This window comes from Pan troglodytes, chromosome 13, assembly GCF_028858775.2.
Source record: "Pan troglodytes isolate AG18354 chromosome 13, NHGRI_mPanTro3-v2.0_pri, whole genome shotgun sequence".
Classification (NCBI taxonomy): domain Eukaryota; kingdom Metazoa; phylum Chordata; class Mammalia; order Primates; family Hominidae; genus Pan; species Pan troglodytes.
In genome coordinates this window covers 40,051,907-40,067,228 of record NC_072411.2, presented here as the reverse complement: position 1 = coordinate 40,067,228, position 15,322 = coordinate 40,051,907, and the positions used below count along the sequence as shown (strand labels likewise).

Below are 15,322 nucleotides of genomic sequence, written 5' to 3'. Positions count from 1 at the left end.
TTATGTTCTCTCTTTTCTTCTAATCCCTGAACTCATGTCTTTTCACAGATCCTATATGACATCTTGCAAATGGCAGGTACAGACATTCTGAACACCTGTGTGCTCACTATTGCTTACTTGAATAACCTTTGAGCCATGATTTTTCTCTCTGAATGATGACGGCTCCAAGATTCCATGAAAGACCTTCCTGTCTAAGAGTTAAACACCTGGACTGTGGGGGAGAAAAATCCAGAAAAGGCCCCATGCTATCACGTTTTAGCTTAGACTGTGGGCAAGTCTATCTAAACCTATCAAACCTCAGACTCTTCATCTGAAAAATGATAATAATTTTAAAGACTGACTTTTTATTGTGAAAACAAAATGAAATAATATGTTAAGAATTTTATATAGTCCCTGGCAAATATAAGTACTCAATTCACTGTGGATAATATTATTATTAATTGCAGCAATTCAATAAATACTGGTTGAGATAGGTAAGAGTATGATTTTAATGTTTCTATAATTATTACTATTTTTTATTGTTATAATATTCTTTCCAAACCTCAATATATTGCAGGTTTAGGTGTTTTGGTGAGCCAGAAAATCACCTGGTCAGTTCACAAAGACAGATTCCTGAACTGCACACATGGTTCAGATTTGGGATGGAACCAAGAAATTTACATATCTAAAAAGCCACCCAGGTCATTCTTCAGTCCACAGAAATTTTAAAAGCAGTGCATGGGCACCATTCATAGAATCTGTTAATGTTCATATTTTTATATTTTATAGAAATCTAACTAAATACCATGATGAATGACTAAGTCATCTGCTCATCTTTTGGGTATTTGACATAATGCAGATTAAATATCTAGGACTCAGGTGATTGATAAGATGAGTGCACTTCTCATCTTGGTATTTTGGCCCCATTTGAAAAAATGTTTTTCTTCCAATGCAGTCATCCACTTTCCTACCCTCAATATAACTTATGTTATATTTTCCAAGGTTTTTTTTTTTTTTTTTTTTTTTTTTACCATTTTCATAATATTTCTTGTGGCTTCCTTTGCAGATTAAAAAAAAGATTCTGAAACAGATGGGAAATACGTGGGTCAAATTAAGCTACCTATGGTAGTTTGGGCATGGTTTCAGTTGCTATTACTCTAAAAAAGTTAACATTGTACGTACAAGGTAGAATGTCCTTTCTCTCTCAGGTGACACTCAGAGGGTAGGTAGTCCACCCCAAAATGGCAACTCTGCTCCATCAGGTCCAGGGATGTGGCTCCTTCTACCTTGTTTCTCCACATTTCCTAGGGTGTTGCTGTCCTTGTCTGCATGGTCTGGCATTGCTGACTACCACATTCCAGCCATCCAGAAGGAAAAAAAGTAGAAGAGGAGAATGTATCTCTTTCTTTGTCATCATGTTCCACAAATTGTGTTATTTCTTCTCACATTCTATTGCCTAGAACTTAGTCATATGGCTATATCAAACTCCAAGGGCGTATAAGAAATTTAGTCTTATCTGGGCAGGCTTGTACGTAGTTAAAAATTAGACATTCTATTACCATAGAAGGAAGGCAGAGGGGGCTAGTCTCTGCCACCTCACCTCACGACTTTGTCCAGCTGGAGCCACACTGGGCTCAATATTTGCTGTTAAAAAGCCTTTTGTTATCAGATGCTCAGCAACTGAGGATATGTTTATACAAGGTCAAAATAATGGATCAGTTCACTGGGATTGTTCTCTCTTGCCCAAGAGACCAAGCCACAATCATACAGGAGTAGCCTCTTGAAGATAATGTATTTTGCCTCTTGAAGATAATATATTTTGGGCCAAAGTTGATCAAGTCAAACAGGTACTATCTTTATGCTAGAGTCACCAGGTGAGATCCGTCCCTGGGAAATAGGATAAAAATTAAGAAGCTAGGAGATAATTCCTATATGAAACTTAAAGAGGAAGTAAAGGGACAGAGAGTCAATGAAGGTCAACATTAAAGACAGCAAGATGTAGTGGTTATGAACATGGTCCCTGGGGTTAATTCGTGTGTATTAGAATTCTGGCTCCACCAGATGTAAGAATGGGGTACACATTATATAATTTAATGTATAATTTAAACCTCAGTTTCTTTCTTTGTGAAATTGGAATAGAAATTGTAACTAACTCACTCATAAGCTTGTTATGAGGATTAGGTTGTATAATGCCTATAAACACTTAACATGAGCACAACACGTAATAAGCCCTCAAGAAATGTTAACTATTATTAAAATGGGGTCTTTTAAATCCCCTATGGTCTGTTTTATTTAGCAAAGAATCTTCCTCCATGATTAACTCTTTTTCAAGCTGGAAACTGTGAATTAGAATGGCCAAAGAAAACAGAGGGAAGCAGCCAAGCTGAAGAGCCAGTTTTTGCTCCACTATTCCTAGGACACACAGATGGGAAACTCATAAGTTGCCAACCTTGCCTAAACAAATCCATCCCATGAGGCTTCTACTGGAGCAGTAAGCCCGGGCTAATTTCCTTGCCTGGGTAACTTATACAATGAAGAATAAGTCCAAACTCTTCTCCCAGTCAGTCCTGGAGAAATAAAAGTAATTATAAAAAAACCACAAGGAGGGTAAAGCACCTTCCATTAAAGGCTATTGTGGGGTAGATGAAGTCTGTTGGGAAATGTGTGGCATGAGGCAGCAATATCTTGATAAATAAGCTAAGGCTGCAATGTGCTCCTGCTGATAATAAGCAGCATGGAGCAACTGCCTCTTCTACAAAACCCTGGGATTTATGTCCAGTCTGCCTGCATTGAAAACCAGAGAATTAACTCATGAAACCCATATATCAACACATGCAGAAAAAGGAATCACAGTATAGAAATGAAATTAGCATGAAATTAGTTAGCTGTAGAACATAAATAAAGGTACTGACGCTTTTCTGCATCTTCTATAGCAAATGTCTTTGGAGAACTCACCAAGGTTGGACTATACCTCATGGCCCCTGTGATTTATTTCAACATTTTCTATCCTAAGCAGGTTGTTTGCAAAGTCCTTCAAGTATCATTAAGACAAACCAGGAAACAGATAATTCTTCAAGAGAAGAATATGATCATGGAAAGACACTGCTTATACAGAGTATCCCCATGTGTCAGTGCAGCCTCCAGAACAGTGTCTTGCTGTATTTATTAATCCATTGCCACAGAGATTACTACAATCTGACTCAGAGCCCTAATTAATTTTTGGCACATCTAGAAATTGTGACTGTCGTTACCCAGAGAGCCCTTAAATCAACCCCCCTTTTACTGCAGTTGCCTTTTTATGGTATATATCACACTGAGAAATGGATTACATGATCCTTAGCTTTAACTATCCTGCATTAGTTGATCGTGTACTATGGATGTGTATTGCACAGTTTATGAATCATAGGGGAGCTAGGGTATGGATGACAGATAATTTAAACATGAAATTGGTGATGTCTGGGACCTGGTAGGAGGTGAGGCAGAGAAATACAGGCAAAAGTTAAGGCAATGGGATGGAAAAATCAGATATTTATGACAAGCTTAAAATGAACTTGTTAGTGAAGTGTAGTATTTAGAAAGAGTACTATCTCATTATTCAAGGAGGTGATTTTTTCATAGTACTCTGATCCTCTGATTGCTTCTTCTTCCCTTTTATAATCAGATCCCCTTCAATGTACAAATGGATATTTGGGGGCAAAGGTGATTTAGTTCTATGAAGTCATACTCTGCATCTAAGATGAATGAAGATCACATATTTAACTTGCCCAATATGCAGACATACAGTGTGAGTCGGCAGGTATAGGGTTTGGCTAACTTCCTGTTATCAACTTGCTTTGGGAGCTGGGTTAAATTATTCAGTGTATTAGTATCTCAGTTTCCTCACCTATGAAATAGGATAATAATAAATAATCTTTCTAATTCATGAGGTAAGAACCAAATAAGATCTTCTATTTTGCTCTACCTAAGACATTTGGGAGGCAAGAAGCAGACACCCACAAGGATACCTGGAGTAAAATGGTATTTGTTTTCAGGTTAGACAGAGATGGGAATAGAAATTGCAAGAACCCTTCCTTGAGACAGCCAAAGCTCATCTCCCATTCAAAGGCCACGTGGTCTTACACTCCTGGCATCTCTCAATCTCTCTGCAAGTTGGTTCCATGCCTCACCTTCAAACCATGGCATCCCAGTGAGGTCCTCCCACATGTGGCCCACAGTGGCAACTCTAGACTTGAATCTATCTTAGGACCTCTCAGCTCAGCTACTATAGAAAGCCACCTCGCCTTCTGATTGTCCTTTAGATATGTAAAGCTTATTTCCACATCAGGGCCTTTGTATTTGTACTTCTTCAAATGCTTTTCTCCCAACTCTATGCATGGTTTGCTCCTTCACTGCATTTCAATCTCTGTTCAAATCTTGTTCTTTTAAAGAGAGCTTCCCTGATCACTCCACTTAATATTTCCCCATCTGGTACTCTTTTCCCCTTATTTACTTTTATTTTCTTAATACCACCTATCATTTTCTGGCATATATTTATTTTTTGCCTATTTCACCCGCTAGAAATCAGGTCACTGAGGTCTGGAACTTCGTTGTTGTTGTTGTTGTTGTTATTGTTTTGCTGTGATATGTCCTTTGCTTAGAAAACTCCCTCACACCAAAGAGGTACTCAATAAATATTGATTAATTGTATATATCACAAATAAGTGAATGAATGCCTCATTGCCCCAGATTTGTAATTTCACATTTTTAAGAGAATTTTTGATGGATGCATTTCATAATTTTCAGAAAGACTGTTTCATCAATTTCTGCCTATAGGTTTCTATCCATGTGCCAGCTGGATAGTCTCATCAGGCAGGATTGAGATGGGGCCATTTAACATAGTACTGAGCACAGGCACTTAGAACATGGATAGCTCAGGAAGGCAGATCCCTTAAGGTGGGGCTTGGATGGTGGAATCCTGATGGCATCTTGAGTCTCTTGGAGGACCAGCTTAGCTCTGAAAGACACAGAGGCCATCTTCCTGTGGCTAAGAATCACAAGGTCAGAAACTAGGTCGGCTCCTACAAGTACTAGCTCTCTGGCCTTAGTTGTAATTTTCCTTAAACTTTTTATTTACTCTGCATTTTGTATTGAGTTCCCATGAGTAACTAATAACAATGGTGGTTAATATTTTTGAGTATTCCTGATGAGTCTAATACTTTACGTGCATATTTATGAAGCTTAACTCCTGGGCTTCTCGTAACCATCTTCTGAGGTAGATACTATGATTCACTTCATTGTGCAGATGAAGAAATATGAGAATAGAGAGAAAATAAGTTACCTAATGTCACTTGGTGAGTAATTAATACAACCGGAATTTGTACCCAGTAAGTCTGGCTCTACAGCTTTATTTAACAAGGTTATTTTAATCCACTCACTCCACTGTGGGACTTCGCAAGGAGCTCACATTTTCTTAGAAGTAACATTCTGATGAGGTGACATATAAATATGATTTCAATAATAAAGTATTATGTGCCAGCTATTCTCATTAAACAAACATTTAAAATACATTAAATATACATTTGGGTCTGTGCAGTTCCACAGACTTAAGATCTAGTATTCTCCTATGGCCCTTGCATCTCTTTTTATGGATGTGCATTAGAAATTACTTAACTTTTATGGCCCAGAATGGCAGGGCCATAAAAAAGTCACCAATTTTTATAATAAGCAAATATCAAGCCCTAAAATGCTGTGCTCCACATCACGCTTTCTCTTTGGGTTTTGGCAATATGCCCCAACAATACATGCAAAAAAGTGTCTGAAAGAGTCCTAAATAAGTTAAGGTTTACACTGGCAACACATAACTTTATTGGGTTTCTTGAGCTCTGTTTATAATAATAATATGAACACACAAGGTATAAGATAAATGTTTGAGAAGGAAATAATTAATTGATCCCCCTTTACTTAGCATTTACCATATGCAAGGCACCATGTTAAACACTGAGAGATCCACAACGATACATAAAACAACATTCCAAATTCATGCTGGGCACTTTTTTCTGAAATACAAGAACAAATCTGAAAAGTTAGTATGTGACTGTCCCAAATTTTGGTATTATCATACAGTGCAAGAATAAAACAGGGATAGGTTTATCCCTTGAATTTATACAACTTCCCATTGCTAACTAGTAGGTTTTCATGGGAATTTCTCTCTTTAAAAAGGCTTGTGTGTTTCAATTGCACTAAAATTAAGCAGGTGAGAATTTATTTATCCTTGTATAGTAAGGGTTTAATAAGGACGAGAAAAAGGCCATATTTACAAACACCAATCTATGGACTGCAATTCTTTTGTATCTTTCAATAGCATTGTTAGTTCTAATTTTGTTTGTTTTTGCACGTGTGCTTTATACAAAAGACTCTGTAAAGTCTTGATTTCCATACTTCTGGTGAAGCTCTTCAAGGTCTTCATGGCCCCATACCCATCAATCATGTGTGCCTCACAGATTTCCTTTGTCAGTAGTACATATCAGTATGATTAATGGTTCAGTGTTCATGTTCAGGAATCTGATTGGATAACTGTCGTTTCATTTGTTGAAACATATAATTCAAAAAGCATTGATGAAGTTGTCCAAAAAAGAGAGCAATGCAAGTCCATTTTACTTATTATGAACAACAAAGCTTGGTAGTTTATTAGCGTAAATAGGCTCTCTATGCCGGTGTATTCCCTGGGGATAAACTAGGTGATTGAGATGGGTCGTTTAACTTTTTAAAGTGATTATACAGCAACATTACATGGAAGCCCTATTGCATGAAAGAGTGAGTATCACACGGGGTTGAAGGCTTCCTCACTGGCAGAATGAGGGCTCATGAGCTGTTTAGTAAAACCTTACTTTTGCTTTGTTTGTGACAGGGAGTACTAATTATTTACATACTTAAAATATTTATTTATTAATTATTAAATGTACTGTTTATGTCAAAAATAACAGAGGGTTATTATTAAAAATAAGAAACATCAAATTTGTTTTCAAAACCCCCCTGAAATCCTACAGTCCAAAGATGAGTCTTGGTCTTATAGGAGGTCTTGAGAGTGACATAAGAAACTATAAAGTATCAAAATGCATTGAAGGTTTTCTAGAACCTTGCATTTACCCAATTCCTAGAAATCTGGTAAAAGGTGCATTTTAAGCTAGAACAGGTTTAGTTTTGTGTTTTTTTGTTCTTCAATAAATTTTGTTTATACATCTGGCTATTATTTTGAGGGGAAACAGTTTGTTCTCACTGTTTATACTTGTCTAAATTTCAAACATATTAAAGATTTCATTTTTTAAAAAAAGCAAAACTATAATATTATTTTGATAAAATGTTAGTATTCTAAAACCTTGGTTTTAGAAGGTCTTTTAAAATGTATCAGAAGCCCAGACTTAAAAAAAAAATCTGGCTGAATATAATAGAAAACTTCAGGATATCAAAAAGACAAACAAAAAGCTATTAATTCACAGATAAAATTACAAGAGAAAACACAATGGGAAGAAATGACAACACGTGATAAAGAATTAATTTTTAATATTCTAAAGGTGCTTACTCTTACAAATTAATAAAAATAAGATAGCACAATAGAAGAACGTACAAAGATAAATGTTTCTTCACAAAACGGCCAAATCAGTAACACAGGCTTTGTTTTCAAAGTATTGATTAGTGCATACTTCACTAATAAAGAATCTATAGTATGTATTTTATTAGTATTCTAGAAAATTTCAGACAATCAGCAATTGGAATGAATTTTATTATCAATATGCCATAGAAATTCAGTCGTCTAATTTTTCTAGCTTATGTTATGTTGAGCCTGCATGTGGTCTCTCTACCTGGAGGAAGAACAGGGTAAGACCAGCAGTATCCCATATGATTCCAAATGGAAGTCCAATAATGTCTTGGAATTTGCTACATCTCATATCCAAACAGTGCTTTATCTACATTAATGGATGAATTTGTGATTTTAATATGGAAATAAATGAGTGATTCAAGTTGTTCAAAATATAATTTTTGAATATACTTTTGTGATTGATAGTTATGCCTCAACCACTATGAAACTCAGAGTATTATTAAAAAGAACCTTCCCCTCTTTCTTAGCACTAAATTCAGGCTCTTGTAGATCTTTCCCAAGCTCTGCTCTGAGATCAGGTGGTGCTGTGGCATTAAAGTTGCAGGTTTCAGTCAAAAAATCCCAAAGCAGGTCTCCATTTTCATTACCATCAATAAAGCAGTCAGATATATCCATGGTGGACAAAAGGTCATAGCACTCATACTTAAGCCCTAGGTTGTCCAGCATCTGAGTGAGGTCATCTGATGTGATATACTGGCAGAGGTCATCCTGGGGAAAGCGTGATCCGTACTTTTTCCACAGCTTGTCCCAGCCACTGCTTCCTGTGCAATAAAACACAAGTCAGGCTTTCATTTATTCTTTCTTTCATTTGCAATCTGCCAGAAAGTACACTAGATGCTTAGAATAGAACAAAATAATAATCTTGTCCTTTGTGCAGCTCATATTTCAAGGAGTACAGGAGAGAGAAAAATAAGTAAATATATGGTGATAAATGCTAAATGAAAAAGTAATCTGAGTAAATGCTAAGAGGGTTAAAGACTTTGATGGGCTGCTGTTTTAACTAGGGTGGTCGCAGTCTGTCTAATAACCTGACATTTGAGCAGAGACCTGACAGCAAGACATGGAGATATCAGGGGGAAGATGACTCCAGGAGAGAGATGAGCAGCTGCAAAGGACCTGAATACAGGATGATACTTGGCCCGTTAAAGAACTAGCCAGGAAGCCAGTGAAATTGGAGCTGAATGAGTGAGGGCAGAGGGGAAAGAGATGAGGTTGGAAAGATTAGGGGTGGGGAGTGGATGAAGGAACCAGATCACTTGGGGCCCAATGGGAAACCACTGTAATGCTGTCTGATAGAATTTTCTGAACCAATGGACACGTTCGATATCTGCATTGTCCAGCAGGATTGTCACTCACCACTTGTTGCTATGGAGCACTTGAAAGGTGGCTTAGGACTTGAGTTTCAAGTGTTACTGAAGACCTGAATTTTAAGTTTCATTCATTTAAATTAATTTCAGTTTCAACTTCACTACTAAAACATGGTTTCTGTATGTAACAGCACATTAGAATGACTCAATATACATTTAATAAGGTCACCCTGGCCTCACCGATGGGAAGAGAGTACTGGAGCATAAGGGCAGAGGCGGGGAGAACAGCGAGAAGGCTACTGTAATCACCTGGGGGATAGGTGGGGGTGGGTCCCACAGACCAGTGAGCTGGGAGGTGAAGAGAAGTGATGGGAGTTTTTATGTGTTATACTCCGAGATCCAACAGGGCTCGCCAACAATTTGGATGTAGGATATGGGTAAAAAGAAAGAATCAGTGATGACCCCAGTAATTTCTGTGAGGGCGCCTGAGAAGACAGAATTGCCATTGTTGGAGAGAAGAATGAAGACGAGCAGTTTTGTATCATCAGGCCTCTGGTTTCAGGAATATAAATTTGAGATACCTACTGGACATTCAGGTGGTGATATGAGGAAGGTAGTTGTTAGTCTGGAATTCAGACAAGAATCTTTAACAGTGAAAATTAAAATGGAAAGAAAGAGCACAGTAAATGGTGATTTACTCAAATCAATGATTTTTTACTCTCATCTCTATATAAAAAAAGATGCTGCCTTGGACTGACAATAACTAGGTGGATTTCTATAAATCTTGTCCCCAAGTTTAGAAGACCTTTTAGCAATGTTTGTAGTATTAAATTGAAATTCTAGCCCTGCAGAGAAGCTACGGAATACCTTATCTGAGGGAGACAGACATGAGCTGAACTCTTCTTCTGATGCTTTATGAATGAGATGAGGCTTGTTATCTAGCCTCTCAGAACTTAAATTTCCTCATCTGTAAAATGGGGATTATCAAACTTACCTTGAATGCAACTACAAGCATTACATGAGATAATTTAAGTGAATTATTGCGTAATGGTACGCACATGAAAGATGTGTAGTAAGTGCTTATAAAATACATGAATTAGTTTGCTAGTGTATTTCCACTGATTGCATTCTTGAGACTAAAAAAGCAAGCCTGCTATTCAGAAATCTATAATAATAATAATGAGTTTCTATTTATGGGCCTTCTAATACATGCATATTACATATATAGTCAGTACAGGGCAGTAATAAAGACCATGGTCTCTAAAACCCAACTGCCTGAGTATGAAGCCTGGGTTTCCTTCTTACCAACTTTATGAACCTGTGTCTCAGTTTTATCATCTGTAAAACAGGGGTGATAATATAATCCATTTATAGACTGCTACAAGGATTCACTGAGTTAATAAAGTAAAGACCCTTAGAACCATGACACAATAGTTAACGTTACTGAAGTGTTAAACTGGATTTGGCAAAAGCAATATAAGAGACAACTTATACTTCCTTTGTGCTTCTAGGATTAAATGTCTTGAGATACTTTTGGTTCCCAAGTCCCCTTTATGATCTAGTGAGAGTAACTGACTCTCCAGAAAAATACACAAACAATACATACCCACACAGTTCTGCATAAGATTATAGAATGCTCAAAGACCCTTGGCTCTCATGCATGGATTAAGCTAAAGTTCGTAGATTTAATTTAACTCAAGAGATGAACCAAGACAAATAATAGGCTAAATAATAAATAGCCTAGGATAATTGATGTTCTACTTATATTTCAGAAGAGGGAGAGGTAACTGCAGGATATGCTCTAGGAGAAGGTGGAATTGGAATGAAGCAGAAAGAATAAAACCTCTGTTCAATGAAAATAAATGAGGGTTGTGAGTATTTATTTAAAAATCTTTTATTCCAAAGACAGTGGATTGTCTTCCTAAATAAGAGTTTGCCGGCAAACAAGACATTACAAGAAAATCAGCATTTCAGTGGTTGAAGAGAGGCTCTGTTATCATCATTATTATTATTTTTAACCTGGCAGAGAAAAAAGAACCAAACACTAATTGCAGAAAATTTGCTGGTGTCAGTGCTGTGACTCGGTGCCATTTCTGAGCTAAGCAATTATGCACTTCCCGACTAATGCATTATCATAATGGCTCTCGGTGGGCACAACATATGGTGTTACTTTTGTTTTCAACATGATATAAACCAGATTTTCTTTTTCTCACTGCACTAAAAATAACACACAATGATTTGCCTCCTTCCTTACTCAGGTAAGGAGAGGACAGACAGAAAGCTTCAGTGATCTCCTTCTGGCTCATCTCCCTTAACTAGACAGGCTGCCTTTTAAACAGCAACCCTCCCAATTGATGCTTGGCTATCACATTTGCAGAAAAAAACTTTTCTTTGATACCATTTTAGTGTGGGATACTCCACATTTTTTAAAGAAATCCAACTCTCTTGTTCTTATGTCTCTTCTTTTTTATCCCCAAATCAAATTTATTTCATCTCCATTATCAGGAACTTCTACTAGTTATCACTAAATGACTGTCTCTTGAGTTGGGGTAATTCTGTAATGGATATTTAGAAACACAGAGGAAAGGTTGATTTCCATCAAGCAAAATATATTTCCATAAGCTGACCAGTAAATGTTGTCATTTAATTCTGATTTCAATTTCTTTTTCTTTCCCTAAAAATACACAAATAGTTTTAGTTGTTTGTTCTTTATTGCTTTTGTCTGGCTGCTTCCATTTGCTCTGTGTGTGTGTGTGTGTGTGTGTCTTTTTTATTGAGCCTTTTATTCGTATTTATTAAACTCCATCTGCAAATATCCAGAACTTCCTGTGTTCTCTGATTTCGTCAAGTCAGTTTTAGCTGAAATATATTCTCTTTTTTTGGATGTATATTCAGAGCTTATTGTAGTTCTGATATCATAAGGCAGAAATAATAAACAATTATTCAGTTCAATTAAAACATATTTACTGAGTATTGTCTCTGTGCCAAAGTCTTTACAAAGATCTAGGAACAGAGATGAATCTCCCTATATGCCTCCCTATATACCATGAGTACTCAGTTTTGTGCATTGGAGAGCAGCTATGGATGACAATATTACCCTGAAACAAATGAACATACACAGAAGCATCTTCCCTTTTAGGTAATTATGAGGCAAATTCCATTGAGAAAGTGACCCAAAGAATCTTAATAAAAACACAACTTAGTGTAAACCAATGTGGTATAGACATTCCAAGTTCTGGGTCAATATTCAACTTTAGGAAATGTTTCAATCTGTTTAGTAAATGAAAAATGGGGTTTAAAGAATTATAGCTCTGGTGGAGAAGGCAAGCTAGGCAATGGTTCCTAAACAGGGGTAAGGAGGGATGTAGATGGAACACCTTGGCTGATGAGGTTTCTCAAACTTGTTTTCTTTCCACTGACTAGTCTATCAGATAGGGATTTGAAGCTACATCATTGAAAGAAAACAATGAGTAGTAACTTTGTGGATCATTCCTATGTGTGTTCACTGACATCAATATGAAAATGTCTGATTGGAAATTTCTTGTGATCAAATTTGTTTCCAATGTTGGAAACTAGACTTGATCTATTTTTCCAAAAGCTGACCAATATATTTCTATTGGTTATGTTAATACAACAAAGCAACTATTGCTATTTTTTTTAAATAGGAAACTACCATCACCCTCATCATACCCTGAGGGGGGCAAAACAATTTATCTCAGGGAAATGTGTTGTTGTTAAGACAAGTTCATGTGTGCACAGGTTTATCTAGGTGATAGAAATAGAACAAAAGGGATTTAAACTACTCTATAAGAGGGTTGCTGGGTCAACTGGTAGTTCTGCTTTTAGCTCTCTAAGAAATTGCCATACTGCTTTCCACAGTGGTTGAACTACTTTACACTCTCACCAACAATGTATGTGTTCCTTTTACTCCACAACCTCATCAGCATCTGTTATTTTTTGTCTTTTTAATAAATAGTCATTCTGACTGGTATGAGATGGTATCTCATTGTGGTTTTGATTTTCATTTCACTAATGATCAGTGATGTTGAGCTTTTTTTCAAATGCTTCTTGGCCACATCTCTGTCTTCTTTTGAGAATTGTTTATTCATGTCCTTTGCCCATGTTTTAATGGGGTTGTTTCTCTCTTGTAAATTTAAGTTCCTTATAGATGATGGATATTAGACCTTTGTCAAATGCATACTATGCAAATATTTTCTACCATTCCGTAGGTTGTCTGTTTATTCTATTGATAGTTTCTTTTGCTGTACAGAAGCTCTTAAGTTTAATGAGATGCCATTTGCCAATGTTTTTATTGATTTTAGTGTCTTTGTCACAGAATCTTTGCCTGTTCCTATATGCAGGATGGTATTGCCTAGGTTGTCTTCCAGGTTTTTATAGTTTTAGGTAGTCTTTAAGCCACATTGAGTTGATTTTTGTATATAGTATAAGGAAGGAGACTGGCTTCAATCTTCTGCATATGGCTAGCCAGTTATCCCACCACCATTTATTGAATAGGAAGTCTTTTCCCCATTGCTTGTTTTTGTCAGCTTTGTCAAAGATCAGATGGTCGTAGGTGTGCGGCCTTATTTCTGGTCTCTCTATTCTGTTTCATTGGTCTATGTGCTTGTTTTTGTACCAGTACCGTGCTGTTTGGTTATTGTACCCCCCTATAGTATAGTTTGGAAACCCATTACTGGGTATATACCTAGAGGAATATTAATCATTCTGTCATAAAGACACATGCACATAAATGTTCATTGCAGGATTATTCACAATAGCAAAGACATGGAATCAACCTAAAAACCCTTCAGTGACAGAGTGGTTAAAGAAAATGTGATACATATACACTATGGAATACTATGCAGCCATAAAAAATAAAGAGATCATGTCTTTTCTGGGGACATGGATGGAGCCAGAAGCTATTGGCCTAAATAACTAATGCAGAAACAGAAAACCAAATACCGTATGTTCTCAATTATAAGTGGGAGCTAAATGATGAGAACTGATGAACACAAAGAAGGAAACAACAGACACTGAGGTCTACTTGAGGATGGAGGGTGGGGGGAGAAAGAGGAGCAGAAAAAATTATTATTGGGTAGTGGGTTTAATACCTGGGTGATGAAATAATCTGTTTAACAACCCCCACCGGACACATTTACCTATGTGACAAACCTTCAGATGTACCCCTGAACTTAAAATAAAAGTTAAAAAAGAGGGTTGCAATAGAAAATGAGGAGGTGGCATCTTAGCACTGAACTAAGAGGATATGAGGGAAGACTGAGAGAAGTTATGAGAGCAGGTTCAACGGAAGTGTGTCCAGATTGAGCAAGAGAAACGTGAGAAAAAGAGTCACGGTGGGACCTTAATGCTGAATTCTGTTCTTTGTTCCTCTTTCTCCCCCACAGGTCTCAAAATCTGTCAAAAGCAAGAATGGTGTTTTGGAGAAGGAAGGAGGTAGGACTATGTCCATGTTTAAGACAATGTGAAACAAGATGAGAAAGGGCGGCTGCAGCACATGCAAGATTTGGAGAGAAGAAATCAAAAGTTGAACTTGGGGCACCCAGTGGATGGCAATCACCAGGAACATTTAAGTCTGACCCCCAGGAACCCTCAGGAGTAAAGGAGTGATGATGAGGGGATGAATTACCCAAGTTACTGGAAATGAGAACTCCGTCATTTATTCTGGATGTTTAAGAGTTAAGTATGACATGCCAATAGGACTGGAGAATCTGGGGACATTCCAGTTCTACTAAATTGATGACAATGATCAACATATTTCACAATTCTATTTCTCTTTTCAGGTAGAATTATTTTTCACTGCAAAGTATTCATTATTGGGAAAAGTAGGTTTTTAAAAAAATTAACTTATATTTAATTTATTTATTTTCTTAGCATTCTGACAAATAGAGGCAAAAAAAGCCAAGACATTCTTAGGCTTAGGAGAGAGAGACGTAGAAAGCCCCAAATAAAATATCGAAATCTTTCTTCTACTTTTGCGAAGTGGTTTTTCTTTTAGGAAGAAATAGATGGCTATAGCTGTGTAAATCTCTTCTCAGAAGAAGTGATATGGTAAAGGAAGGAGATCATCAGAATCTCTTTAATAATCTGTCAAATGTTATGCGTTGCATTCTATTAACAATGTTTTCCTCTTTGGAACAGCTGTCTCCTGTGCTATAAGCAGTAATGAAGAATTGTTAACTGCATATTGAGAAAGTGAGTAAAACATTTCCATCATCAAATACTTCGGTTAAATAATTTTTGACTAAAAATACTTTTCAAAAAAAGCTAACTGATTGTTGAGTCTTTACTCCCTTTCTTTTGATTTTTTTATGATGAATGCTTATTTACAGATGGTACTTATGAGCCACATATATGAAAAGATGTAATATAATGCAGAGAA

The 15,322-nt window shown here is 36.7% G+C and overlaps 1 protein-coding gene across 1 annotated transcript in view; it reads right to left on the bottom strand.

Moving 5' to 3' along the window:
* Positions 1-7,501: 7,501 nt before the first annotated feature.
* The window catches only part of HNMT (histamine N-methyltransferase), a 50,124-nt gene continuing 42,303 nt past the window's right edge, over positions 7,502-15,322 (bottom strand). Inside the window, exon 6 of the mRNA XM_001156140.7 lies at positions 7,502-8,376. Within this exon, the coding sequence (XP_001156140.1) occupies positions 8,021-8,376 (356 nt within the window). The 3' untranslated portion in view covers positions 7,502-8,020. The remainder of the gene's footprint in view (positions 8,377-15,322) is intronic.